The following is a 23,013-nucleotide window of genomic DNA, read 5'->3' on the forward strand; positions in this document are numbered from 1 at the left end:
GTATGTTTTTTTATCCAATAGCTGAATTGTTTGTTTTCAAATCAATAGAATTCACATAACATTTTTTTTTGTTCGAATGTCTTTTGTTTTCTTATTGGTTCTGAGCAAATATAGGGAAAAAACCTTGAAAAATAAACATCGAAAAATTTCAATGATGAAATGACATTTTCTCTTTCAAAAATTTTATTCATTTAAGCGAATCAAACAATTCTCTTTTCAAAAATTCGAACCTTGACATGTACCTTGTCTATTGTTATTCAGATATTTTAACTGATAAAATATAAAAAAAATCATTTCAGATTTCCAAAATGTCAGCCAACACACACACATATAACAGAATTATAATTCATTCAATGAAGATTTTCGCCTCCTGGATTCTAAATTTAGATCATATAATTTCAGACATGAACATTTCGTTTGTTCTTATGAATCACACAATGAAAAGACAAAAAGAAAAATCTTGAATGGAAACTTGAGCTAAACATCATATAAAAGTCGAAAACGATTTTTATTTAAATTTTTTATGTTTTATTTTTTTGGAACTCTTTTTACAACAATTTTATCAAAAAAAATATCCGAAACAACCCGATTCAACAAAACTAAAAAAGTTTGTCGCATTTTCCACCTCACATCAATAGATGGTGTTATTATCGTTTCTTTCCAAATAAAACTAATGATGATTTGATTCACATTTTGGTTTCCTCTTTCACTTCGAATCATTTCTTGAGAATACACCTACATTGCTGCTTTTATTAATTCCTGAAATCATTCTTCGGAAATTCAATCATAAAAAAAATTATTACCAATTTAGTTGTTAAAATTCAGATGTACGATTACATTTATAAATCTCTTTTTTTTCGTCGAATCATCAATCTCTTAATTTCATATTCATTCGCAAAATATAAACTTTCATTAAATTTTTGTTTTTTTTCTACCGTTTTCTTACAGAAATACAACCGCTTTCATATTCTATATGATTCAAAATGTCTTTACAGCTATATAGAATTCTAACAAAAGTTTTTGCCAAAAAGCATGGTAATGAACCAACCAAAACGATCGATTCTTTTCAAGTCCGTCTTTGTTCATAAAATCTATATGATATAATTGTGCATAGATTCAATAACAAAAACCGGCCTCTAGTTACAATAATTTCTTGATCTTACTGATATAATCTATCAAAGACTCATTGAATGTTTGTTTTTGTTTTGGTTGACATGGTTTGTTTGATGATCATTATTGTTGTTATTGTTCAGGAAAGAAAAATTTGTAGATTCAATAGCGCAGATGCTATACGGGTTGAATTTCCGAATCGTTCCATCATAATCATCATTATAAATAATACGAGACATCATAAGATCAAACATGCTTGAACTTTTTTTTTAAATAGTTTTAATAATATATTCCAGACATTCATTTGATAATCATCCAAAATCTTTCCATTCATTTTATTAAATGTTCAAATGAACACAAATTCAATGTTAATAACCATGTTTCGTACTGATACTGTGAAAGATGAGAGCTAAAAATATTCTGATTGATTTTTTTATTTGATAATTTTCTCCTGATTCAATCATATTCCATTATGAATTTGATAACGTCATCATTATCATTAACATCGTTTATTTTTTCAAATAATATCGATCAAATTTATAGTTAATGATTTATTTTATCGTAATTAATGATCATCATCAAGCTTCTATATCAAGCAAGTATTTTATCAATTGAAACATAGATTTTTCGTTTGTGTTTCTACCAGAATGTTTTAAATTTATTATTTTTTTGTGATTGCCAGATATCATCATTCAAAACATTTAGAATCATGCTCGAATTTCTGTTCTGTTTGATTTTGCTAAATGAATTTTACATTTTTTTTTCTTTCATGTCTCTCAAATGATTTTGAAATTACGATGATGATGATGATAGAATGATAGTGGAAAAAAGTAAAGCGACATTTTTTTTTGTTCAATTAAAAAAAATCATCATTAAATGCTGAGGATGATGATACATGACCATCCTCATGTACAAAAAAAAAAAATTTGAAAAAACTATAGATGTATGAAGCCCGTTCTTACGATACTGGAAAAAATTGATCGTTAAAAAATTTATTTTGTTCAATGTTTGTTTATGTGAATCACTATCGAGTTGGAGAAAACCAAAAATCAGATTATAAAATTAATATTTTAGTTTCATCTAGTTTTGACATTTAAATTTGATTTTCAATTTCGATATCAGTTGTGTTTATGAAATTTTTCTTTCATTTCATTTCATTTTTGTCAAATTTGATTTCTGCCTACCTTTTCTAAAATTGAATTTTTTTTTCTCTTTCTCTTGAATACAGAATGTTTTATCAATCCTTTCTTACCATCAATAATCCCCAAATGAATTGCTTGAAAAAGAGCTTGTCATCCATAATTGTATTGATCAACATTGAATTATAATTTAGTTTTTTTTGTTAGATTTAGTATTTAGCCGACCAACAATCATATGTAACATTATTTTGATCGTAGACAACAACAAAAATGAATAGGAAAAAAAACACAATCACACAACATATAACACATTTGAAAAGTGCCTAAATTGTTGATAATTTTTATAATTATTATTATTTCTCAAGTACCTGTTTGAATATTAACGCATACTTTTGACACATCAATATTTTTTCCAACAAAAGAAAAAAAATCCATCTCCACATTAACCATCATCAACGTTAACAACAATACAAAAAAAGAATTTTGTTTTATTTTTCTTTATCATCCACTATTTCCTGTTTGTTTATTTGTTTGTTTGTTTTTCTGTCTGTCGGCTATTTGTTTTGGGTAAATTCCGAATTAGATTAATTTCTTATCATAATAATTATTGATTAATAATTTTTTTCCTTTCCGCATTTCATATCATTTATATTGAATGGGTAAAAATAGATTGATTATCATAAATCAATTATCGATTACACTATCAATTAACCAGATTTTTGTTTCAATTTAACATTGTTATTTCTGATTTGTTCGTCAAATTTTTTTTGTTCTGTTTTGCATATTGTCCTAAAAATTATCATTCAAAAATTTTAATCAATCAAATCAAAATAACCGGTTCAACAGAAATGAAGAATAATAAAATGAATTTAAATACAAATCCGATGGAAGGTAATCCAACTACCGATGGTAGTGGACGTATTGAATCATTAATGTTGGATCCATTACAAACATCATCACCTCCATCACCACCACCTTTATCAATGATTAATCAGACAATCACATCAAATGGAAATAGCCACAGTATTATCAATCATAATACTTGTGATCATCCGAATTCCGATCATATTGTCTATCGATTAGCTTTGACTGGTGGTAAGTTTTTTTTCTGATATTTGATGATTTGTTTTCTTTTATAAAAGACAATTTGTGTTGAAAAAACATTCAGGTCCTTGCAGTGGTAAAACAACTGGTCAGGCAAGAATATCGACATTTTTTGAAAATCTTGGTTGGAAGGTAAGTTTTTCGATAATGTGTTTTTTTTATTTTGATCGATACTGGAATTGCAAAAAACCAATTTAATCATGGTTAATTTATTTATCACTTTTATTTCAAATTTTATTGGTTGCTAAGCATTTGAAATTGTGTGATTACAAATATCGATTAGTTTTTTTGTTCGTATCAATATACAGATCTACCTAGTTGACCTTGATTCTAATTAGAATTTCAAACTTAAGATTGATGTGTGTCTGTGTTTAATGATATTCATGAGAAAATTTGTTAATTGAATCGACGTTCATTGACTTAGTACATCAATTATTGAATGAACGACGAGTACGATTTTTATTACAGAATCCGCCAAAAATGGGTTCATACAAATATCAAATTACATTGCAATTATTATTTGAGTCATTTTATAATGATGATAATAACAATTTTTTTAATCCAATTCCAAAATGTTCTGATGTTATTATGATTAATCACGCAATAGTCGAATTATAATTCATTCTATCATGACATAGTTATAATTATTCGATTTTTTTTCTCTGTTAGTCTGTATACAGAAAAAATAGTGAAGATTTGAAATTCTTTGGTAGTATCATTGTTTTCAATGTCAAATTTTTTTTAAATTTCATTTCGATCGGATAATTATTTATTTGTTTTTCTTACATAGGTTTATCGTGTACCAGAAACGGCTACCACTTTATTCAGGTAATTATCATCAATTTTTTGAAAATATTTATAACGATCATTGTTTATTTGTTATTGATGAAAAACATGAAAACGACACAGTGGCGGTATCCGTTTTCCTGAATTGAATAAAGATGAAGGTATGTCTGGCAAACTTCATTCATTCTTATGATTTATTTTTTATTTTTTATTCTTTTATTTTTTGAATTTAGCGGATAAATTCCAGGAAAATCTTATAAAAGTCATGATCTCGATCGAGCGAACATTTTTTACATTAGCTCAGACTTGTAAACGTAATTGTCTAATCATTTGTGATCGCGGTGTAATGGATGCTACAGCATGTATGTATCGATATTTTTGCATATTAATCAAATTGATCGATTTGATTGTTTATTTTGCACTCAATAATAGACATGTCTGATGAATGTTGGCAACGATTTTTACGTGCAAATAAATGGAACACTGTTGATCTGCGTGATAATCGTTATAATCAGGTGATCCATTTGGTTACATCTGCTGATGGTGCTGAAGAATACTATAATATTGAAGGCAATCCTGTACGTACTGAAGGTCTTGAATTAGCTAGAGAAATGGATCGAAAAACAATGGAAGCCTGGGTTGGCCATCCATATATGGATGTTATTGATAATTCGACCGATTTTGATACAAAAATGAGGCGAATGATTTCGGTTTGTTATTTTTCAAATGGAAAATTTTATTTTAAACATAAAAAATGCTTTAGGCTTTGTGTCGTCGTATAGGAATTGAAGCAAGCGATCGTTTGCAAGATGAATCACATAAAATTAAATTTCTGGTCAATGGACCACCACCGTCACCATCATCGATATCAATGCCACCTTATCAAGATTTTGATGTTGTGCATGATTACTTGATCACATCAAATCCGAAGATTCAATCACGTATACGGAAACGTGGCCAAAATGGAAATTGGAGCTATCAACAAACAGTCCGTCGATCGGATGCTGGATCCCAAATGGTTGAATTGCGTAGGCAAATTACTCATCGTGATTATGTGGTATGTCAGCGTGCTAGTTTAATTATAATTACTAATTATTGACATTATATAGACATTATTGGCACAACGTGATGATAATCATCATACTATTTACAAAACACGCCGTTGTTTCCTTTGGCAGCAGACCTATTTTCAGATGGACATTTATCAAGCTCCACGTAACGGTCTCATACTATTAGAAGCATATACAACATTGAGTGGTCAAGCGCTTAAAGCTAAATTGCCAGCATTTTTGAATATTGTACGTGAAGTGACTGATGATCCAGAATATTCTATGTTTGAATTGTCTCGTCGTTTGGAATCACCAACCAGATTAGGTATCGGTGGTGTTCGGCAACTTTCTGGCAGTCATCGTGGATCAGTTTCATCTAGTGATGAATCTGCAAATGAAAATGTCACAAAAACAAATCGTACTAATAGTGATGGTCGAAATGGAAAAAAATCACGGCGTAAATTAAGTGCATTATTACGTGAGTCAGGCGATGTATTAACATCACCATCACAAACAATAACAAAAGAAAATGGTCAAATCGACTTAAAATCGGGGATTAATGATAACAATGTCAATAACGTTAATAATGATCCGGAAAATTTAAAAGGAAATGATGATAATAATAATAGTATATGCAAATCGAAAATATCAGCAACGACCGATATATCAAATAATGTGAAAATGAACACAACCAATGGACATTATTGATTTTTCAGAAACATATGAATGATCTTCATCCCACATGCATTATCATCCTGTTCACAATTGTGCCGCTTTTAATTCAATTCATTCATCATATTCAAATTTTTACCTGTGAACTCACCTCCGACACATACACACACGCAAATAGTATTATCATAAGAATTTATTTTATATTCATTCACAAATTAGATTTTATACAACAATTATTGACATATGTGAAAATATTTTCTTCTTGTTTCACCAAAATTATTCACTTTGAAATCGACGATCCAATTCATATTCTAATTAACTGTTACTTAATTGAATGAAATCTATTGATTTATTATTCAATAATTGATTGGTACAAAAAGAAACAACCGAATAAAATAAAAATTTTGCATTTTCAAAAATATTCTTTCTGAAAGATGGCGGTGATGATCCATTGAAAATCAAAATTTTTTTTCAATAATCCATGTCAATATTGTCCAAGAACCAAACGATTTGTTGGCTTGCGAAAAAACCCAATCGATCGACAAATAAAGAGTATATAGCGAATGAAAGAAAAAAAATTCATTTTCGAATCATCATATGATTTGATTTATCTAAATGTGTATTTACATTAATATCCTGTAAAATCGCAAGCACTTTTATTTATTTTTTTTGCTATCCTACATTTTTTTCCATGGAAAAATCCATCATAAAATTTTTATGTTGTCAATTTATGTTTTCTTTCATCTATGAATTTTGATTCATCATTTATGTTACCCACTGTGATAAAGTTATAACTAATTCGCGATATGACACAAATGGAAAAAATGAAAAAAAAGAACTGAAATATCTGCAATGAATCAACGATATATTCATTAGTAACACTAATTATCCATACACACGCAAAATCAATCGTCATTGATTCAGTTGCTTACGTAAGAAATCATTAAATGAAAAGTACAAGAAAAAAATCGATGAAATTAAATGATAAAAAAGACAAGATGGATTTTTTGAGAAAATTTTGATAAGATTTTTTTTTGAGGAAATTTTTTTTTTGCTTTATCAATATTATGGCCGTGAATTTTTGATTTTTTTCTCATTCATTTTTACTTTAAATTCATTTTCGTTGTCGATGTCATCATCGAATTAACATAAACAAAACCGTTTGGTGTTGATTGAATTTCCTAAAGGAAATTCCTGTTACCTGTTAATCGTTTCTCCCACACATAACTGTACTGAATAAAATTTTGAATTGTAACGTTTGGTTTTTGAGAAAATGAAAAAACAAGACTATTCATTATTTAATAATAAGAAAATTTACAAATATGCGAAATTAATATTTTCGAATCGATAAAAGTAATGAAAGTAGTAAAAGAAAAAAAATTGATGCACTTGATTAACGTGCATCACTCTTTAAAGACATGTATCAATAATTTCTGGTGCATTTCTTATTTATAATCAGATCATTTTATTCAATTTTATCATCATTTCGAAACATATGTAAAAGTCATATGTTCACATTTAAAAAATAAAAATATAACAAAAATTCATTGATTGAAATATCATTAGATTTCTATCGATTCGAAAAATTGAATCATCGATCAGATTAGCATCAAATAATTTCTTTTTATAACAATCAATCAATCAATCATTTTCAAAAGTTTACGTATCAATGGATGACGTCTTTTTTTCCCATTGATTATTTACATGAAGGACAAAATGAATTTTCATTTTTATTTAAGTAAAAAGGGTCAAAATTGTCTTTTTTTCTATCTTTTCTTGATTTATTTCAAGGATTATTTATCATTAGTTTTTAATGGATAATTTTTATGAAATATTTATCGAATTGTTTGTTGGCTAACAAATTGTTAATATGGCAATAATCATAATAGATTAATTCTTGTATTATTTGAATTGATAAACAAATCAAGGATCCATATTGACAATATAACAATAAATGGAAAAAATCTGCAATCATTCAATGATTGACCATTTATTAAATGTTTATTTTTGATTGATTTTTTTCGATTTGTCACTGTAAACGTGTGTAAGTGCAATCATTTTTGAATTTAAAAAAAAATTTAAGTTGAAATTTCCTGTAGAAAAAAATCAATTGGTTTCAAATTTCAACTACAAACGTAACAATGAAATTTTGCCTCATTTTTTGAAATAGAAATGAAATTTAGTTAGTCAATTTTTTCTTCTTTATGTTCCAAATTTGAAGTTCCTAAACCAAAGTAATAATTCATGTAAATGAATTTTTTTGCTGCTGCTTTTGTTGATGTTGTAATTGATGATCAATTGCCATTACGATAATTTTTTGAGGACGTTTCTCCAAATTTAGATTATTTTGGATAGAATATAATCGTACTCACGTAACAGAACAATTCATAATGATAATGATGATGAATCATTTGGAAAACAATAATGGTAACTATATTTATTATTATCATTATTAATGGGAAAAAACAAAAAACAAAACAAAAAGGAAATACGTTTATTTTTCCTCGAACAAAAAATAATAATAATTTTTTTCATTTGCAAAATAAAAAACATTGAAAATTTGTTGTCATTCGGAAAAAATTCCGAAAAACTCTATTTTCCCGGTTATTCAACCCTTCATCACGGATTCTTGGTTAATAACATATGTTGTCAATCATGTTGGCCGATGTTAACAACAATAATATTGTTGATGTTAATGATGTTGACAAAATTTGACAAATAATTTTTTTGTTTTACATTCATCGATATATATCCATCACAAACAACTATGGATAAAAATATTATGATTTCTATATGAAATGGAAATATAACTCAATAAATGATTTATGGATTTTGTAAAAGAATTTTTGTTTTTGCTCACGAATACAAATTTTTGATATATCCAATTTCAATATTTTCACTAAATGGACGATAAATGACAGCCGGAAATTTATTTCGGTATAATGTGTCTTCCAAAAAGACGGACCATTTCAATTATTTTAGTCTTTTTTTATTTGACTGTTTAGATTGATCGATAATCATTAAATATGGAAAAGATATAGATTTATCATGAAAAACAAATAGAAATCCATTCAAATGGAAAACAATCAATTAATTTACAGGATGTTGGAAAAGTTGATTAATCATTTTTTTTCGTATTATATTCTATATACAAAAATAGATGATGACTCTTTTGAAGCACCCTGTAATAACAGGTCGATGCCATCCAAATCTGATCTATAGGAATTCTATTCTATGGATTCAGTCTGATAAGAATCGATAAGAGAAAAAGAGAAAAACAAATCATAAATTTTTGTTTTTCTCATCTTTGACAAATTTACTCAACGCAAGCCATATGAATGATTGAAAGTTATTTCTTCTTTTTCTTTATTTTATTTTCGTTTTGTTCTGAATCGAAAGAATCAAAAACGTACATTGAACTAAATGATGATGTAGAGGATAATGATCTTTGACAACAATAATGATGAGGATGACAATGACAAAAAAAATGTGAAATTTTATTTCATATTGTTTATTGTCAGCATTATTTACAAAGAAAACAAAATGAAAATCAAAAATCATTTTTCATCCAAGATCATTGTAAGATACATTACCGATGATTGATCATTTTGCTTAGTGATTTTGAAATCAATTTTTGTTATATGATAAAATCCAAAATCAACATTATCAATTGGAATGGGAATCAATCAATGTCCATTCTGCAGAATATTTAATTTTCTGTTGACGATATATTAGCGGTTGTTTTTTGAAAAATGAAAAACTTTTCCACGATTTCATCCTCAAAAAATTATTCAACCTGTTGATTATCAATGGTAATTTCAAATTTTCATTTCAAATCTTTATTTATAAAATATTTTTGCCAAATTTTTCTGGTACGATTCTGGTTTGCGTTTTATATTTCCCAACTTTTTTTCTTTCTTTATGGATAATTTTTTTTCGATCATTTACGTCATATTATGATCATGTCTGGTTGTTTTTAATGTGTTGCTATGTGTGTTTTTGTATATGTTTTTATGCAAATTTTTTTTTGCGTTTCCAAATTTACTCTTTTAATTGCTTGAATATATATCGTATAATTGTATTGTATTGGGTGTATATATGAATAAAATTGTCAAATGTATACATTATACGCATGTATTTGTTAAATAATTGAAAATTATCCGTCGTTGAAATTCCTATATAATTCATTTTGTTATAATTATATAGAATCTTTTTTTTCATTGTTTCACTTCAAATCAAATAGTGGTATTCATTTCTGGTTTCCTTTTTTTGTTGTTATTGTTGTTGTTATGAAATGTTTCAATGAAACAAGAACCAACAAAGTTAAATTAAGAAACTGCGCATAGCATAAATTGATCGTATTTCATTTTCTTGGTTTGTTTATTCGATAAAATTGCAAGAAGCATGAAAAAAAATTGAAATGAAATGGAGAAAAAAAAATTGTAAACAATATTGTCATTTACTAGAATTCGTACAACAGAAAGTAAAATCCAAACAAAATCAACCAAGAAATTATTCCAGAATCTTGAATCCATTTGCAATTTATTTCTTTCCCTTTTATTATTCATATTCTCATTGTTGTCATCATGGAAATATAATCATGATCTTTACCGGACAACAGCAGCAATAACCAAAAAAATAAAATTGACAAAATTGATTTTAAATATAGCAATTTTCGGTGTGTGTGTGTTTGTTTTGATGAAACAAGTAGCCGTTACTCTGTTCGTGTGCCATCATCATCATCATCAATAAAATATATGTCAGTCAGTGTTTCACTTTTTGTCACTGTACGAATAAAATATTCCATGATTTTTTTTTATGATAAGCATTTCCTATTCAATCAAACATATTGTCATTTGTTTTACTGTTGTCAATTTTTTTTTTTTTGCAATGTTGTTTGTATGAAAATTTTGTATTTTATTCCAGAATTTTGATTACTGATCAAAAATAATCCAATCATTTTCACACCAAGATTTTTTTCTCTTTTGGGTCATTTTAATTATCACCAAAATCGTAAAATACCAACAACAAAAAAAATTTAACTTTGACCCAAACAAAAAAAAAGAAAAGATTGAATCTGTCATGATCATGTCAAATTCGACAACCAAAGAAACTAAAAATTCTAAAAAAAGGATTGAACTACAGCCACTATTTCTTCAAACCCACCAATCAACTGAGTAAGTACTGATAACAAAAAAAAAACTCCAAATGTATCCAAATCAAACCCACCTGGCAGACATACACTAACATAAATGTACATGACATAAATAAATGCGCGTGTCATCATTATTATCGTCGACGACGTTGTCGACAAACTATAGTTGTCATTGTCCATCTTATGATATGTGTTCGTGTTTCTTGTTTGTATGTGTGTGTGTGCCCGACAAAAAAAAAAGTTTTAAAGTCAATCTGGCCAATAAACCAAGTTCAAATAACATTTTGTTCTGTTTTGTTTTTGACCATCAAAATATCTTAGTTTGAAAAAGTATTTTTACCTGATTTACCTGTGTAAAAAAAGTCGTAATTTATTAGTGCTTAACTACAAACATACATAGCTCTATCGATCCTATGACTTTCTTAAGGAAAGTGTTTAGATTTTTTTCAAGTCTTCGTTGTTGTTGTTGTTGTTGATAAATCTGATTAAGAGTAAGGTAAGTTTTTATTTATCGAAAATTTTCTTTTATTAGATTTTTACATTTGTCTCATATGGAATTTTAATGGCTGTAATGTTTTTTGAATTTAAAATTTTTGAAGTTTTTTTTTCTTTAAATAACAAAGTTTTAATACTACCCACTCACTATTGATAAAGATGATGATTATGATGATGATAATGACAAAGTCAAATTTATTTGATCTTCAATTTTGATGATTCTCTTCAAAAATTGCATCTGTTTCCAATCACGTTATTTCTATATAAAAAAAATGAAAAAATGAAATTCATCATTAAATATTTAATGATCAATATCAAAACTCGAATGAATCATCATCGATATTTAATCGAAAAAAATTAAGGTTTTTTTTTCACTGCAAATAATGAATAATTTTTTCGTTTTTCAAAAAAATAATGACTTACCTGCTTAATAAAATGAATAATTACATGAACAATCATATGATGATGATGATGAATTTCTTCAATCATAATCATCTTCATTTTTCAAAATGAAATGAATAGAAAAAGAATCGTAGAAAAAAAGTTTCATCATTTTTGACAATATTTAAGAAAAAAATGATTTTTGTTGTTGTTGTTGTTGATGTACTTGCCTGGCAACATACATACCTGTATTATCTGATGATTATTGAAGCCGATGAACCGAACAAACAAAAAAAAATTTGAAGAAGACAAACAAAACAAAACAAAAAAGTAAATCATTCAAGAAAAGCTTTTACAAAAAAAATACCTTTCATCTTACTTGAAATATTCTTAACCATCTTTTTTTGTTGTTGTATGTGTTTATATGCCTGATAAGAATGAATAATGGATGATTAGATTGTTCGTGTGAAAATGCCATTCAATTTTATCCTTGATAAAATACCAAGTTGATTATAAATATTTTTTTTCCATTGTTGTTGAAAGATCATCGACCATTGTTAATTAACATCCGCCACATTATTCGGGATTGTGTTTTCATTTTTTTTTTCAAAAACAAAAATATGCAAACAACTGGTTTTTTGTTTTGGTTATATTCCAGTTTTCCAATTTCATTGTCATTGTTATTCAGAAATAGTATTTGTATTTTTATGCATTTTTCATTTGTAGAGTGTTCATTTGTTTGTGTTTAATAATGAATATTTTTATTTATTGTTTGACATTTCCATCATTTCATTGTCTTTCTCTTATTGTTTTCAATTTTTTTAATACCAAAAAAAACAATACAGATCAATAAATATTTGATCGATAGTTTCAAAAATTTCGAAGTCAATAATACAAATGATTCTCTGTAGTTGGTTTTTGTAATGAAAAATTTTTGGTTTTCTTCTTGTGCAGACTTCTTGATACATCACTAAAAAGGAAAAAATGCTTTAAGGTAAGTTGGTTATCAAATCTTTTTTTGGTTTTGCCTTTATAACCTTTTCATTATTAAAATTTAAAATGTTAAAAATAGATAAGAATGTAATAAAAGAATTGGAATGTACTTTTTATTTTATGCGTGGGTGCAATTTCTATCCCATAAACCTTAAAGTTTTTGGTTGTTTTAAGAATGTTTTTCGTTTTTCTCCTCTGACAACAATATTCATTTATTTATCAATATTAATTTGATTTTATTGATTTAAATAATTTATATTTAAATCAAACGAAGGTCAATGAAATTATTTTTTTTAAGCCATTATTTTAATTAATATAATCAAATGATTTAAACTAGATTTTTTTTTCATTTGTCTAGATTATTTTCAATGATGACATTATCTGCTAACATGAAATCAAATTGATAACAGAAAGAAAGAAAGAGAGAGAGAAACGAATGAAATATTTTCAATACACATATTGCATATGACATTGAAAATTATTAATGTTTTTTTTTGATAGAAACAAAACATAAAATTTTATTACGATCATATTGGATGGTAATACACCCATCATTCAATTAGGTGTGAAAAAATTCTTTCATTTTTTTTCCTTTCAAATTCAATTTGTAACTGAATGCAAAAGGTATTGATTGAATGAACAATCAATCATATATTGAGAATTATAATATTAAGAAAAAAATTTTTTTATCACACAATAAATTCTGATAAAAATGATGAAAAAAATGAGGAAATTTTTTTTATTATTAATTTTCAAACTTTAAAACATTCCAAAATAGAAATTTCTGGTCACAAGTTAGCTTTGAATCTGATGTTTATCATTATTATTCTATCAACAACAACAACAAAAAAAAACATCAAAAATGGACATTTTTTTCCCGTACAATATTCGCATAAAATTTCTCTCATAAATTTTATTTTTCGATAAAATTGAAGAAATAAATTATTCATGAATATTTCTCCAAAAATAAAAACTATCATCATTCATTTATTACTAACCAATACTTTATTTCAGGTATTCGACTTAGACAAAACAAAACAAATGAAAAATTTGACAAACAAACAAACAAACAAAGAATTAATGAATGAATAATGAATATCTCTTTTTTTTTGTTGTATGCACAATAAATACACAAAAAAAATGATTATGTTAAACAACCTGTAATAACAAAATGTAATACAACATAATAATAAATAAAAAAAATGGTAGATTATTCATTGTGTTTCGTATTCAAAATGAAATTCTAGTTGAGATTTTTCTAGCCAAAAAAAAGAAGAAATCTTGAATTCAAGTTTTTCAATTGCAGATAGAAATAGAGATAAATAATACTTATCATTTGTGTGTGTGTGTTTCACATTTGTATTTGGCCTAAAGTGAAATTAAAAGTGTTTTGTATACACACTATACAACATTATTTTGTATATTCAAACAAGATTGTATTCAATGTAATGATTCATTGTTTCAATAGAAACCATTATCACTATCATGATAATGATGATGATGGATGCCATCGATAATAGATGCTGTTGTTGTTATCAATTTCTTCGTTTTTGCTTTGTTAGTTTCAATTACCTGACTGTTTTTTTTTCAGTTGAATTCTACAAAAGAAAACAAAGCAAAACTTTAAAAATTAAATTGTCAATTGAATTCTAATGTTTTCAAGATAATTCAGCAATTTCTTTAAGGAAAACAAAAGCTAAAATTGAACAAATATTTATCGTTAAATACAACAAATCTAAATACTTTATTTATATCGAACAAATGGAAATTTAGAAAATATTCAAAAATCTTTCCCATTTGATTGTTGAAGTAAGGTGAGTCAGGATGTAAAAAAAGGGGTGGGATGAATTTTGAAAATTTTTTTGTTTCAAAATTGTCCTTGAATCGTGGCCATAATAATAATGATGATTCAATGATTATTGAATTTTCTTATGAAACATGTCATTCCTAAAAATCATTTCTATCCATATCATTAATAAGAAAAAACCAGCTTTTTCTTTTTTTTTTTTTTGTATTATGTTTGGCCATCATTTGATTAATTTGAACTGGCTAATCGATTGATCAATCAATCAATTGAATTAAAATTGAATGATCAATTGATTGATTCGTTGAAAAGAACAGAAACAAAAAAAAGTAAACGTTACATTCAATTCAATTTTTGTTTCCATTGCGTAATATATCTGGTTTCTATCCATTAACATTGTACTTGAATGGAATATTTCATTCCTATTTTATCTCAATAATAAAATAAACACAATGTTGTCATTAGGACAACAACAACAACAAAAAATAATTTGGCGACACATAATTCAAAGTAAAAAAAACCAATCAATTTTTATTGTGTTTTCTTCCTAATTGGTCTGATGGATAAAAATTTATTTAATAAAATTTCAAAATTCAATTACGAAATGATACTTTAAACTTTGAACCATTCAATTCTTTCAATCATTTGATGTGAAACTATAATTATTGTTTTTCAATTCATCAAATGTATTTTTTTAAAAATGTTTATTTGTATTTGAATGAAATTGATATGATTTTTATATTGAAAATATAGGATCATATCATATTTTTTTCAAACAAACTTGTGACTGATTGACTGACTGATTGATTTATTTGGGATTACATATTGATGGGTGAACAACAACAAAAAAAATATAAAAACCCAAATCAATCAATGTTATCACCCATTCAAATCTTTGATATACTAACACAGAAATTTCCAAAAAAGAAAACAATCACTATCCATTTATTGACATTCAAATCATTCATCAATCAAACGAATGATCAGTCAAGGATGGTCATTATAGTTGATTTGTCAATTTGATAATTTTATCAGAATATAACCGAAAAAAAACCGATTAATCGATATCGTTTGAAACATACATACAATATCTAAGCATTTAATTTTTTTTTTTTTTTTTTTGATCATGAAAAAAACCTTTTCGTCTTCGATAATGATATGATTGATATGGAGGATACATATGTGAACTTGATAAACAAATTCAAATCATATCATTTCATGTAGATCAATCATATCATAATCATTGATGTTTACTGTTAGAAAAAGGATGAACAAAAAAGATTTTTCCTTGTGATGATTATTATTGTCATCATTTTTTTTTGTTCTCAAGGAAAAAAACTGATTTTTTCATTGATATTCGATGTTGACAAATTTCGATGTACAAAGAAAACATGACAATTGACGAATTTCTTTTTTTTTCTTCAACCATATCGATCGATTATTGTTTCAATGGTATCTTCACACTTTTAGTATAATTTTTTCCAATTATCCAGGTATGGTTGACAACGATTATCGATATTGATTATTATTGAACACAACAAACATTTCAATATATGTGTATCATTTGCAAGGAATTTTATCCATTCAAAAGTGAAATGAAAAAAAAACAATCCAAAATTCAATGGAGATATCATAGAAACAAAAAGATGATCAGAATAAAATCTAAATGTTTATTTTTCATTCAAAAAAACTAACAATTTTATTTTGATCAAATAAAAAATCATCAGCTATCAATATTGGCATCAATTTAGGAATATTCGATTTTGTTTTCAAAATTTTCTCTGCCGTCATATTCATATTTGAAAATATGAATATCAGAAAAAAAGTGGTAGTTACTAGCGGTGAACAATCATCATCATCATCAGCGTAGCATCTAGGTAACCACACACACACACAGATAAATTTGAAGATTGTCAAAGTTGTTTGAATTCAATTCACTTTTTTGTTGTTCATGTATTTATCTGCATATACGTCACATACCTTTTCAATGAATCCATTCATTCATTCATTCATTCATTTGTTTACTGAATGATAATCATACAAGTGGTGGTATAAGCATCGAAATCATGAAGAGAAAAAAAACCATATAAACGACCGGTTGATGATTACAAGCATTGATTATTTTTTTTTTTTTTTTTGATGATTTTATTTTTTCTTCTTGTTGGAGAGAAAGAGAGAGAAAAAAGAACCCTCTTCGTCTTATTTTTTTTTTGAAAATATTCATTATCAACAACGAGGTTGATTGATGATATTCTTCAAATCGTTTTAATATATTGGTGTTGGTATTGGTGGTGTTCAGCATATCTTGATTTCTTCATCTTTTTTTTCGATGTTCACACACACACAAATTACGATGTTCATCCATATATAAATGAAGGATGATTCAATACAATTTTTTGTCGAATATAAAACAAATCATTTCGGCATGTTTCAAGGGAAAATCGAATTGGTTGAAATAATATAAATTATTTTATATTCGTTTTGAAAAAAAATTTGGACATTCATTCGTTTGTCGCTTATTCGTTCTCTTTCACTTTCGTCGTATCTTTATTTTATCTGTCCTGTTTCTCTTATCATCATCATCATCATCATCAATAAACTTCACTTGTAAACACTATTTTACAGCACAAAAAATAATCCAAAATTAAACTAATTTTACAAGTGATAATATTTAGCAACAGGAAATATAAATTTTATTTTTGTGTGTGTGTGTTTTTTTTTTGTTTGTTTTGTTTACAAGAACACTACTTTTTCAAAGTAATTTCCGTACAATTTTTTTCTTGTTATATATTTTATTTTTCTCAAAAAAATAATTCATATTTTTTTATCATTTTTTTTAAATTATTAAAATCCAGGTTCATATACGTCCGATCGATTATCCTGACATTTCATTCAAGAAGCTATTGTTCATTTGTTTCATGAACAAACTTTAAAAATCATCTTTTGTCGTTTTTATTATCAACAGCAAATGATTTTCATTCATTTTGATCATTATAAAATCCAATGACAATTTTGTCTTTATCTTTCACTTTTTTTTTGTGTGTGTGTGTGTGTATGTTTGTTTGTAGATTTTTCTGTTGTGGATATCAATCTATTAATCTTCGTGCCTCATAATTAAAATAAAAAATTTCACATCAATTACCATAGGCCTGTCCATCAGTTTTTTCTCCATACATTTCTCTCTCTCGTTATCCATTTAATGAAAATATATGAATGTTTATATCGCAATTTTTATATAAACAATTATAATTAATCATTTTCATTTTCTTTCGTTGAACCAAAAGTTTAAAAAAAACGACTAGGAAATAGAAAATAATATATATGAGAAATTTTGGTTTTTTGAATTCGGAAAAAAAAGAGACTATACTGAAACAAAAATAATGTCATCTTCAAATTCAAAAAGAGACATGTTTCTTTTTGGAAAATCCACTGATAACAATAATATCATACCATCACCGGATGCTGATAGACAATCATCATCACCGTCACCATCGCCAACAACTGTAACAGCAGCAACAACATCTACACCACCACCTCCACATTCATCATCTTCATCATCATCATTGTCACCGGTAATAATGAAATCAACAAATGATATTGACATTAGTAGTGGTGGTGTTTACGGTGGCTACATCAGTGTTGGTGATGGTGAATCAAGTAGTGGTGTTGGATCGATACTTTCATCATCATCACCGCCACCACCACCACCTAGATATTTGGAAACATTTCCAAATTCCAACATTAATAATTTAAATCATAAAAATAAATCCAATAATAATCATAGATATTTGGACCAAACAATTGATTCTAATCATCATCATCATCATCATGACGATGAAAATCAATCATTAATTGATAAATGTGAACAACCAAAAATTGTTGAATCATCATCTAGACAAAATGGGCGATTATATTCATCGCAGCCACCATTATCAAATAAATCAAATGATTGGATTTTTGAAAAAAATAATAATAATGTAATGTCAACCGATTTTGAATCATCAAAAAATAATAATAATGATCCAATTATTCATCGATCAAAACAACAATCAACCAAAGATAATGTTGAATTAATATGGCGTAATCTTTCTTATACAATATCACGTTTTCAATGGAAAACATTTTTGAAAGAAAAAGGCCGTGGCTATAAACATAAAACTCTTTTGAATTCAATAAGCGGTTCAATGCGTGCCGGCGAATTAATGGCCATTATGGGACCAAGTGGTGCCGGTAAAACAACAATGATTGAATGCATTAGTGGACGTCGTCGTCGTGGTGTTTCCGGTGATATTGTTGTTGCTAATTGTACTAAACGTACTAAATTAGCATACATGGCTCAAGAGGATGCCTTTATGCCTTGCCTAACCGTTTATGAAACATTATTGTTTGCATCAAAACTTCGTAATTATCAACGAAATAATCGCTGTAGAGTTAAATTAGTCGATGATAATGAAAATGTTTATAATGCAACGACACTTCCTGATTCTGATTTGGTTATAAGGTCTGTCGATTCTCATACAAAAAATATTGCTACCAATATTACTGCTTCCTTTAATGATAATGATGATTTCTTTGATGATTCTGGCTGCTGTGGAAGAGGAACAGGCTTTGCATGGTTATTTAGTTTTTATTCCTATTTTACCAACAAATTTTCTAATCTTTGTTCTTTTTATTACCATTTATATTAATAGCTTACCCGATGGTACTTATCATCGTAATCTGGTCAATCAAATCTTACAAAAACTTGGTCTTGATCAATGTCGCAATGTTAAAGCCGAAAATTGTAGTGGTGGTCAACAGAAACGATTATGTATCGCACTTGAATTGATTCATTCACCAACAATATTGATTTTGGATGAACCAACTAGTGGCCTTGATTCTGTTTCCTGTTTACAATGTGTTAGTTTATTACGTGAATTGGCACATAATGCTGAACAGCCAATGGCTATTGCTGCATCTATTCATCAACCGACTGCAAGAATTTTACAAAATTTTGATCGCCTTTATGTATTGGCCTTTAATGGTCAATGTATGTATGATGGACCAACGAATCAATTGGTATCATATTTAAGTCGATATAAATTATCTTGTCCAACTTATCACAATCCTGCCGATTTTGTTCTGGAAGTGGCATCAGGCGATTATGGTCATGATGTAATTAAACAATTAATTAATGATCAAAATATACAACATCAGAAAGGATGTTTAAAGATTAAATTTCCTACTGAAACAACAATAAATGGATCATTAACAATGGATTCTAATTTAAAAACAAAAGATTCAACAGTTGTGAATGTTGATGATGTTAGTGATGATAATAATATTGAAATAGCAATGATAAATAGTAAGCGTGCTTCAATATCTGATGATGTTCGATTGTGGCCAGAAAATGCTGTTACCGTTTCGATTAATAAAATATGTCAAAGGTGAGTAGTAATTCAATTGATCTAAACTTGATTTAACAAAATCAAATTTCTAAAAATAGATCAAGAAAGCAAGTTAAACGCCGTGAATTCTATAAAACAATGTTATTATGGATGCGTTGTATGTTGTTATCATTTCGTGATCCAACCGAATATTTATTACGTATATTCGCAACTGTATCAATCATATTGCTCAACATTGTACTTTATAATGATAGTAAAATGGGACAAGCTGATGGCTGTTCACAAGATACAATTATGCATATGGTTAATACGATTCGTTCGGATTATGATGGAAATCAAACATTTTCATTAGCCAATTCATTATTGGAAGGACCCGGTGCATTGGCAATATTGAATTTTGGTTATATATTTTTTGCAATGACATTTTGTTCATTTTTGTCAATGATGCCAACAATTTTAACATTTCCATTAGAAGTGGGAGTTTTCTACAAAGAATATTTCAATGGATGGTATTCATTTAGTTCTTATTTTTTGGCTAAAAATTTAACCAATCTTTTACCAACAATATTATTGCCAATACTTTATGGATCAACAACATATATGATTACGAATCAATATTTTGAAACATGGAGATTTTTATATTTTATTGCATTAGTGGTAATGATTTCATTGGTTGCCGATGGTATTGGTAAGTGTTAAATTTTTTTTTGTTTCTTTTATTCTATATTCATTTTCATTCATAAACTAACAAACCGTAAAATAGTTGACACAAGTTTGATATATAAGCGGATGATAGACAATTGTTTACACAGAAAATGATAAACAATGATTTACATTAAACATCCAAGGTTTTGTTTTGTCTTTTTCGAAGGTATATTTCACTTGAAAAAAATGAATAGTTTAACATGAGAGAAAAACCTATTTGTCCAGTAAACTTTGTCATAGAAAAAATATCAATTTTTTTTATAACATTGTATTGAATAATTGTACAAATTGAATTCAATCGATCATAAACCGTTTAGAAATATAATTCACCATTCATTTCTTTATTGATCTATTTTGTTTGATTGACTGATCATATCAAATGGAATGATCTTTATTTTTTTTTCCATGAATGATCAATTGAATTACACATTTTCGGGTGGAAAATTTTTGTTCGATTTTGATTTGTTGTTATTGTTTGTATTCATTATTTGTTTATTTTTTCACAAAGAAAAATATGCTTTTGAAAATTGAATGACAAACAGGAAATGTCAATGAGCAATACAAATGATAAATAAGGTAGAAATAGAATCGAATCTTTTTTTTATAAAACAAAAAATAGTATTTTATTATATTATCATTCATCATAATGATAAATGAATGGTATCGATAACGATATCCTTCGTTATGATCATGATGATGATTGTCATGGCCATTATCATCAACATCATCATATGACTTTTGTTGAAAATGTACATTTCCAACAACGTAAGCAAAACATTTCAAACATTTGTTACTTCAGTTTTTAGAATGAAGAAAATGAAACAGCAAATTATCATAATTATAATTAATCATTCATATCTAATAAACAGATAAACATTGTCAAAATTAACCAAATGAAAAAATATATTTCTTTTTACATTTTGAAGGATATTTTCTTGTTTTCTTTGTTTGTTTTCATAATTATTTGGTTAATTGGCAAAAATTTTAATTTTTGACCAGTTTAATAATTAAGAATCATCATCATTATCAACCTGTTGATAATTTTACCGTGTTTTTTTTGCATCCAATTTGCATTCGAGGAAAAAAGATTCCCTTAAATTATATGATGATTATAATAATTATCTTTATGATTTGATCATGAATTTTTCGACTAAAAAAATATTTATTTCCTTTTTTGTAAAAAGATTTTTCATTTAATTTTGTTTCCATCTTTTTTGTCTATAGGTTTAACAATATCGGCCATTTTCGTCCATAATGTAAATGCTGCCAGTATATTTGCTGCAACATCACAAATACCATTATTATTATTTACTGGATTTTTGGTACAAATCGATCAATTACCACGTATCATACAGCCACTTACATATTTAAGCTTTTATCGATTGTTTTTCGAATCAACAGTGATTACATTTTATGGATTTAATCGTTGTCCAGAACCGGAACCATTCGATCTAAAACGTGTACGTGAATTAATGGGTGATGATGCTGAAGAAATGATGGATTGTGTTTGGCAAAATACCAATTTTTTTGATTCATCAAGTGGACCATCATTAACTGATCGTTTAGAACGAATTTTATCGGCATCGGAAAATCAAAATCCATCATTAATATTACAGAATTTTCGTTTAAATGAAAAGGATTTACCATTTTTAATGTGCCTATTAGGTAGCTATGCAATTATCGCAAGAATTATTGCCTATATTGTTTTATATCGAAAAGCTAATTCACGACGATAATCATCAAAAACAAAACAAAACAATACAATTATAAATACTCTTCTTTTTTTTACGAAAAAAAACTCTGAAATTTTTTTAAAACAATCTTTTTTTTCAAAACTTTTTTGCTCGATAAAAAACACCCATTCTTTAACTCATTTTGTGATCTTTTTTTTCAAAAAAAAAAAAAAAAAAAAATATAAATGTAACGTTTTGTCAATGGGGTTGGAAACAATGGATGGGTAATTTTGATGATGGAAAAAACTACAAACAAAAAACACAAAAATTGTATAACCAATAGATTTGTTTTTGGCTTTTTAATTAATTTCATCAATCACCTTTTTTTTTGGTTTTTTTCAAATTTTGTTGGTTGGGTTCTCAGAAAATTTCGATAAATCTTTTTTCTCTTTTTTAAAATGAATATTCCAAATGTTTTTTTAAAGTGATGTTTGAAAAAAATTATTATTCTTTATAACATGATGATAAAATGAAATTTTTTTGTTTTTATTTGTGATGAT

The 23,013-nt window shown here is 26.9% G+C and overlaps 2 protein-coding genes and 1 long non-coding RNA gene across 5 annotated transcripts; 2 read left to right on the top strand and 1 right to left on the bottom strand.

Annotated features, from left to right (window-relative positions):
* Window positions 1-2,216: 2,216 nt before the first annotated feature.
* Ttd14 (TRPL translocation defect 14) lies at window positions 2,217-6,279 on the top strand. Its single transcript, XM_027340217.2, has 9 exons — window positions 2,217-2,816; window positions 2,919-3,344; window positions 3,418-3,485; window positions 4,144-4,181; window positions 4,263-4,300; window positions 4,373-4,501; window positions 4,572-4,849; window positions 4,903-5,196; window positions 5,249-6,279. The coding sequence occupies exons 2-9, from the start codon at window positions 3,098-3,100 to the stop codon at window positions 5,894-5,896; spliced, it is 1,740 nt and encodes a 579-aa protein (XP_027196018.2). The 5' UTR covers window positions 2,217-2,816; window positions 2,919-3,097; the 3' UTR covers window positions 5,897-6,279.
* Window positions 6,280-10,887: 4,608 nt separating this feature from the next.
* On the top strand, window positions 10,888-23,002 carry LOC113790528 (ATP-binding cassette sub-family G member 1-like). 3 transcript variants are annotated; one of them, XM_075821483.1, is made up of 5 exons: window positions 10,888-11,037; window positions 17,544-19,303; window positions 19,380-20,114; window positions 20,174-20,763; window positions 22,005-23,002. In XM_075821483.1, the coding sequence occupies exons 2-5, from the start codon at window positions 18,069-18,071 to the stop codon at window positions 22,514-22,516; spliced, it is 3,072 nt and encodes a 1,023-aa protein (XP_075677598.1). In that variant the 5' UTR covers window positions 10,888-11,037; window positions 17,544-18,068; the 3' UTR covers window positions 22,517-23,002. The 3 variants fall into 3 exon arrangements, with proteins under 3 accessions (XP_075677598.1, XP_027196006.2, XP_027196007.2); XM_027340205.2 differs by lacking the exon at window positions 10,888-11,037 and adding an exon at window positions 17,308-17,445; XM_027340206.2 differs by lacking the exon at window positions 10,888-11,037 and adding an exon at window positions 17,308-17,445 and having other exon boundaries at window positions 17,544-19,189.
* Window positions 11,037-16,779, bottom strand: LOC142645391 (uncharacterized). Its single transcript, XR_012846533.1, has 4 exons — window positions 16,669-16,779; window positions 12,271-12,861; window positions 11,934-12,146; window positions 11,037-11,769 (listed from the first exon to the last, which is right to left on the bottom strand). It is a non-coding gene; the product is annotated as an uncharacterized LOC142645391 (long non-coding RNA).
* Window positions 23,003-23,013: the final 11 nt, after the last annotated feature.

The sequence above is a fragment of the Dermatophagoides pteronyssinus genome, unplaced genomic scaffold, assembly GCF_027571235.1.
Source record: "Dermatophagoides pteronyssinus isolate colony J.1.1.1.1 unplaced genomic scaffold, Derpt_VIB-CSIC_2022.12 sq0010, whole genome shotgun sequence".
Classification (NCBI taxonomy): domain Eukaryota; kingdom Metazoa; phylum Arthropoda; class Arachnida; order Sarcoptiformes; family Pyroglyphidae; genus Dermatophagoides; species Dermatophagoides pteronyssinus.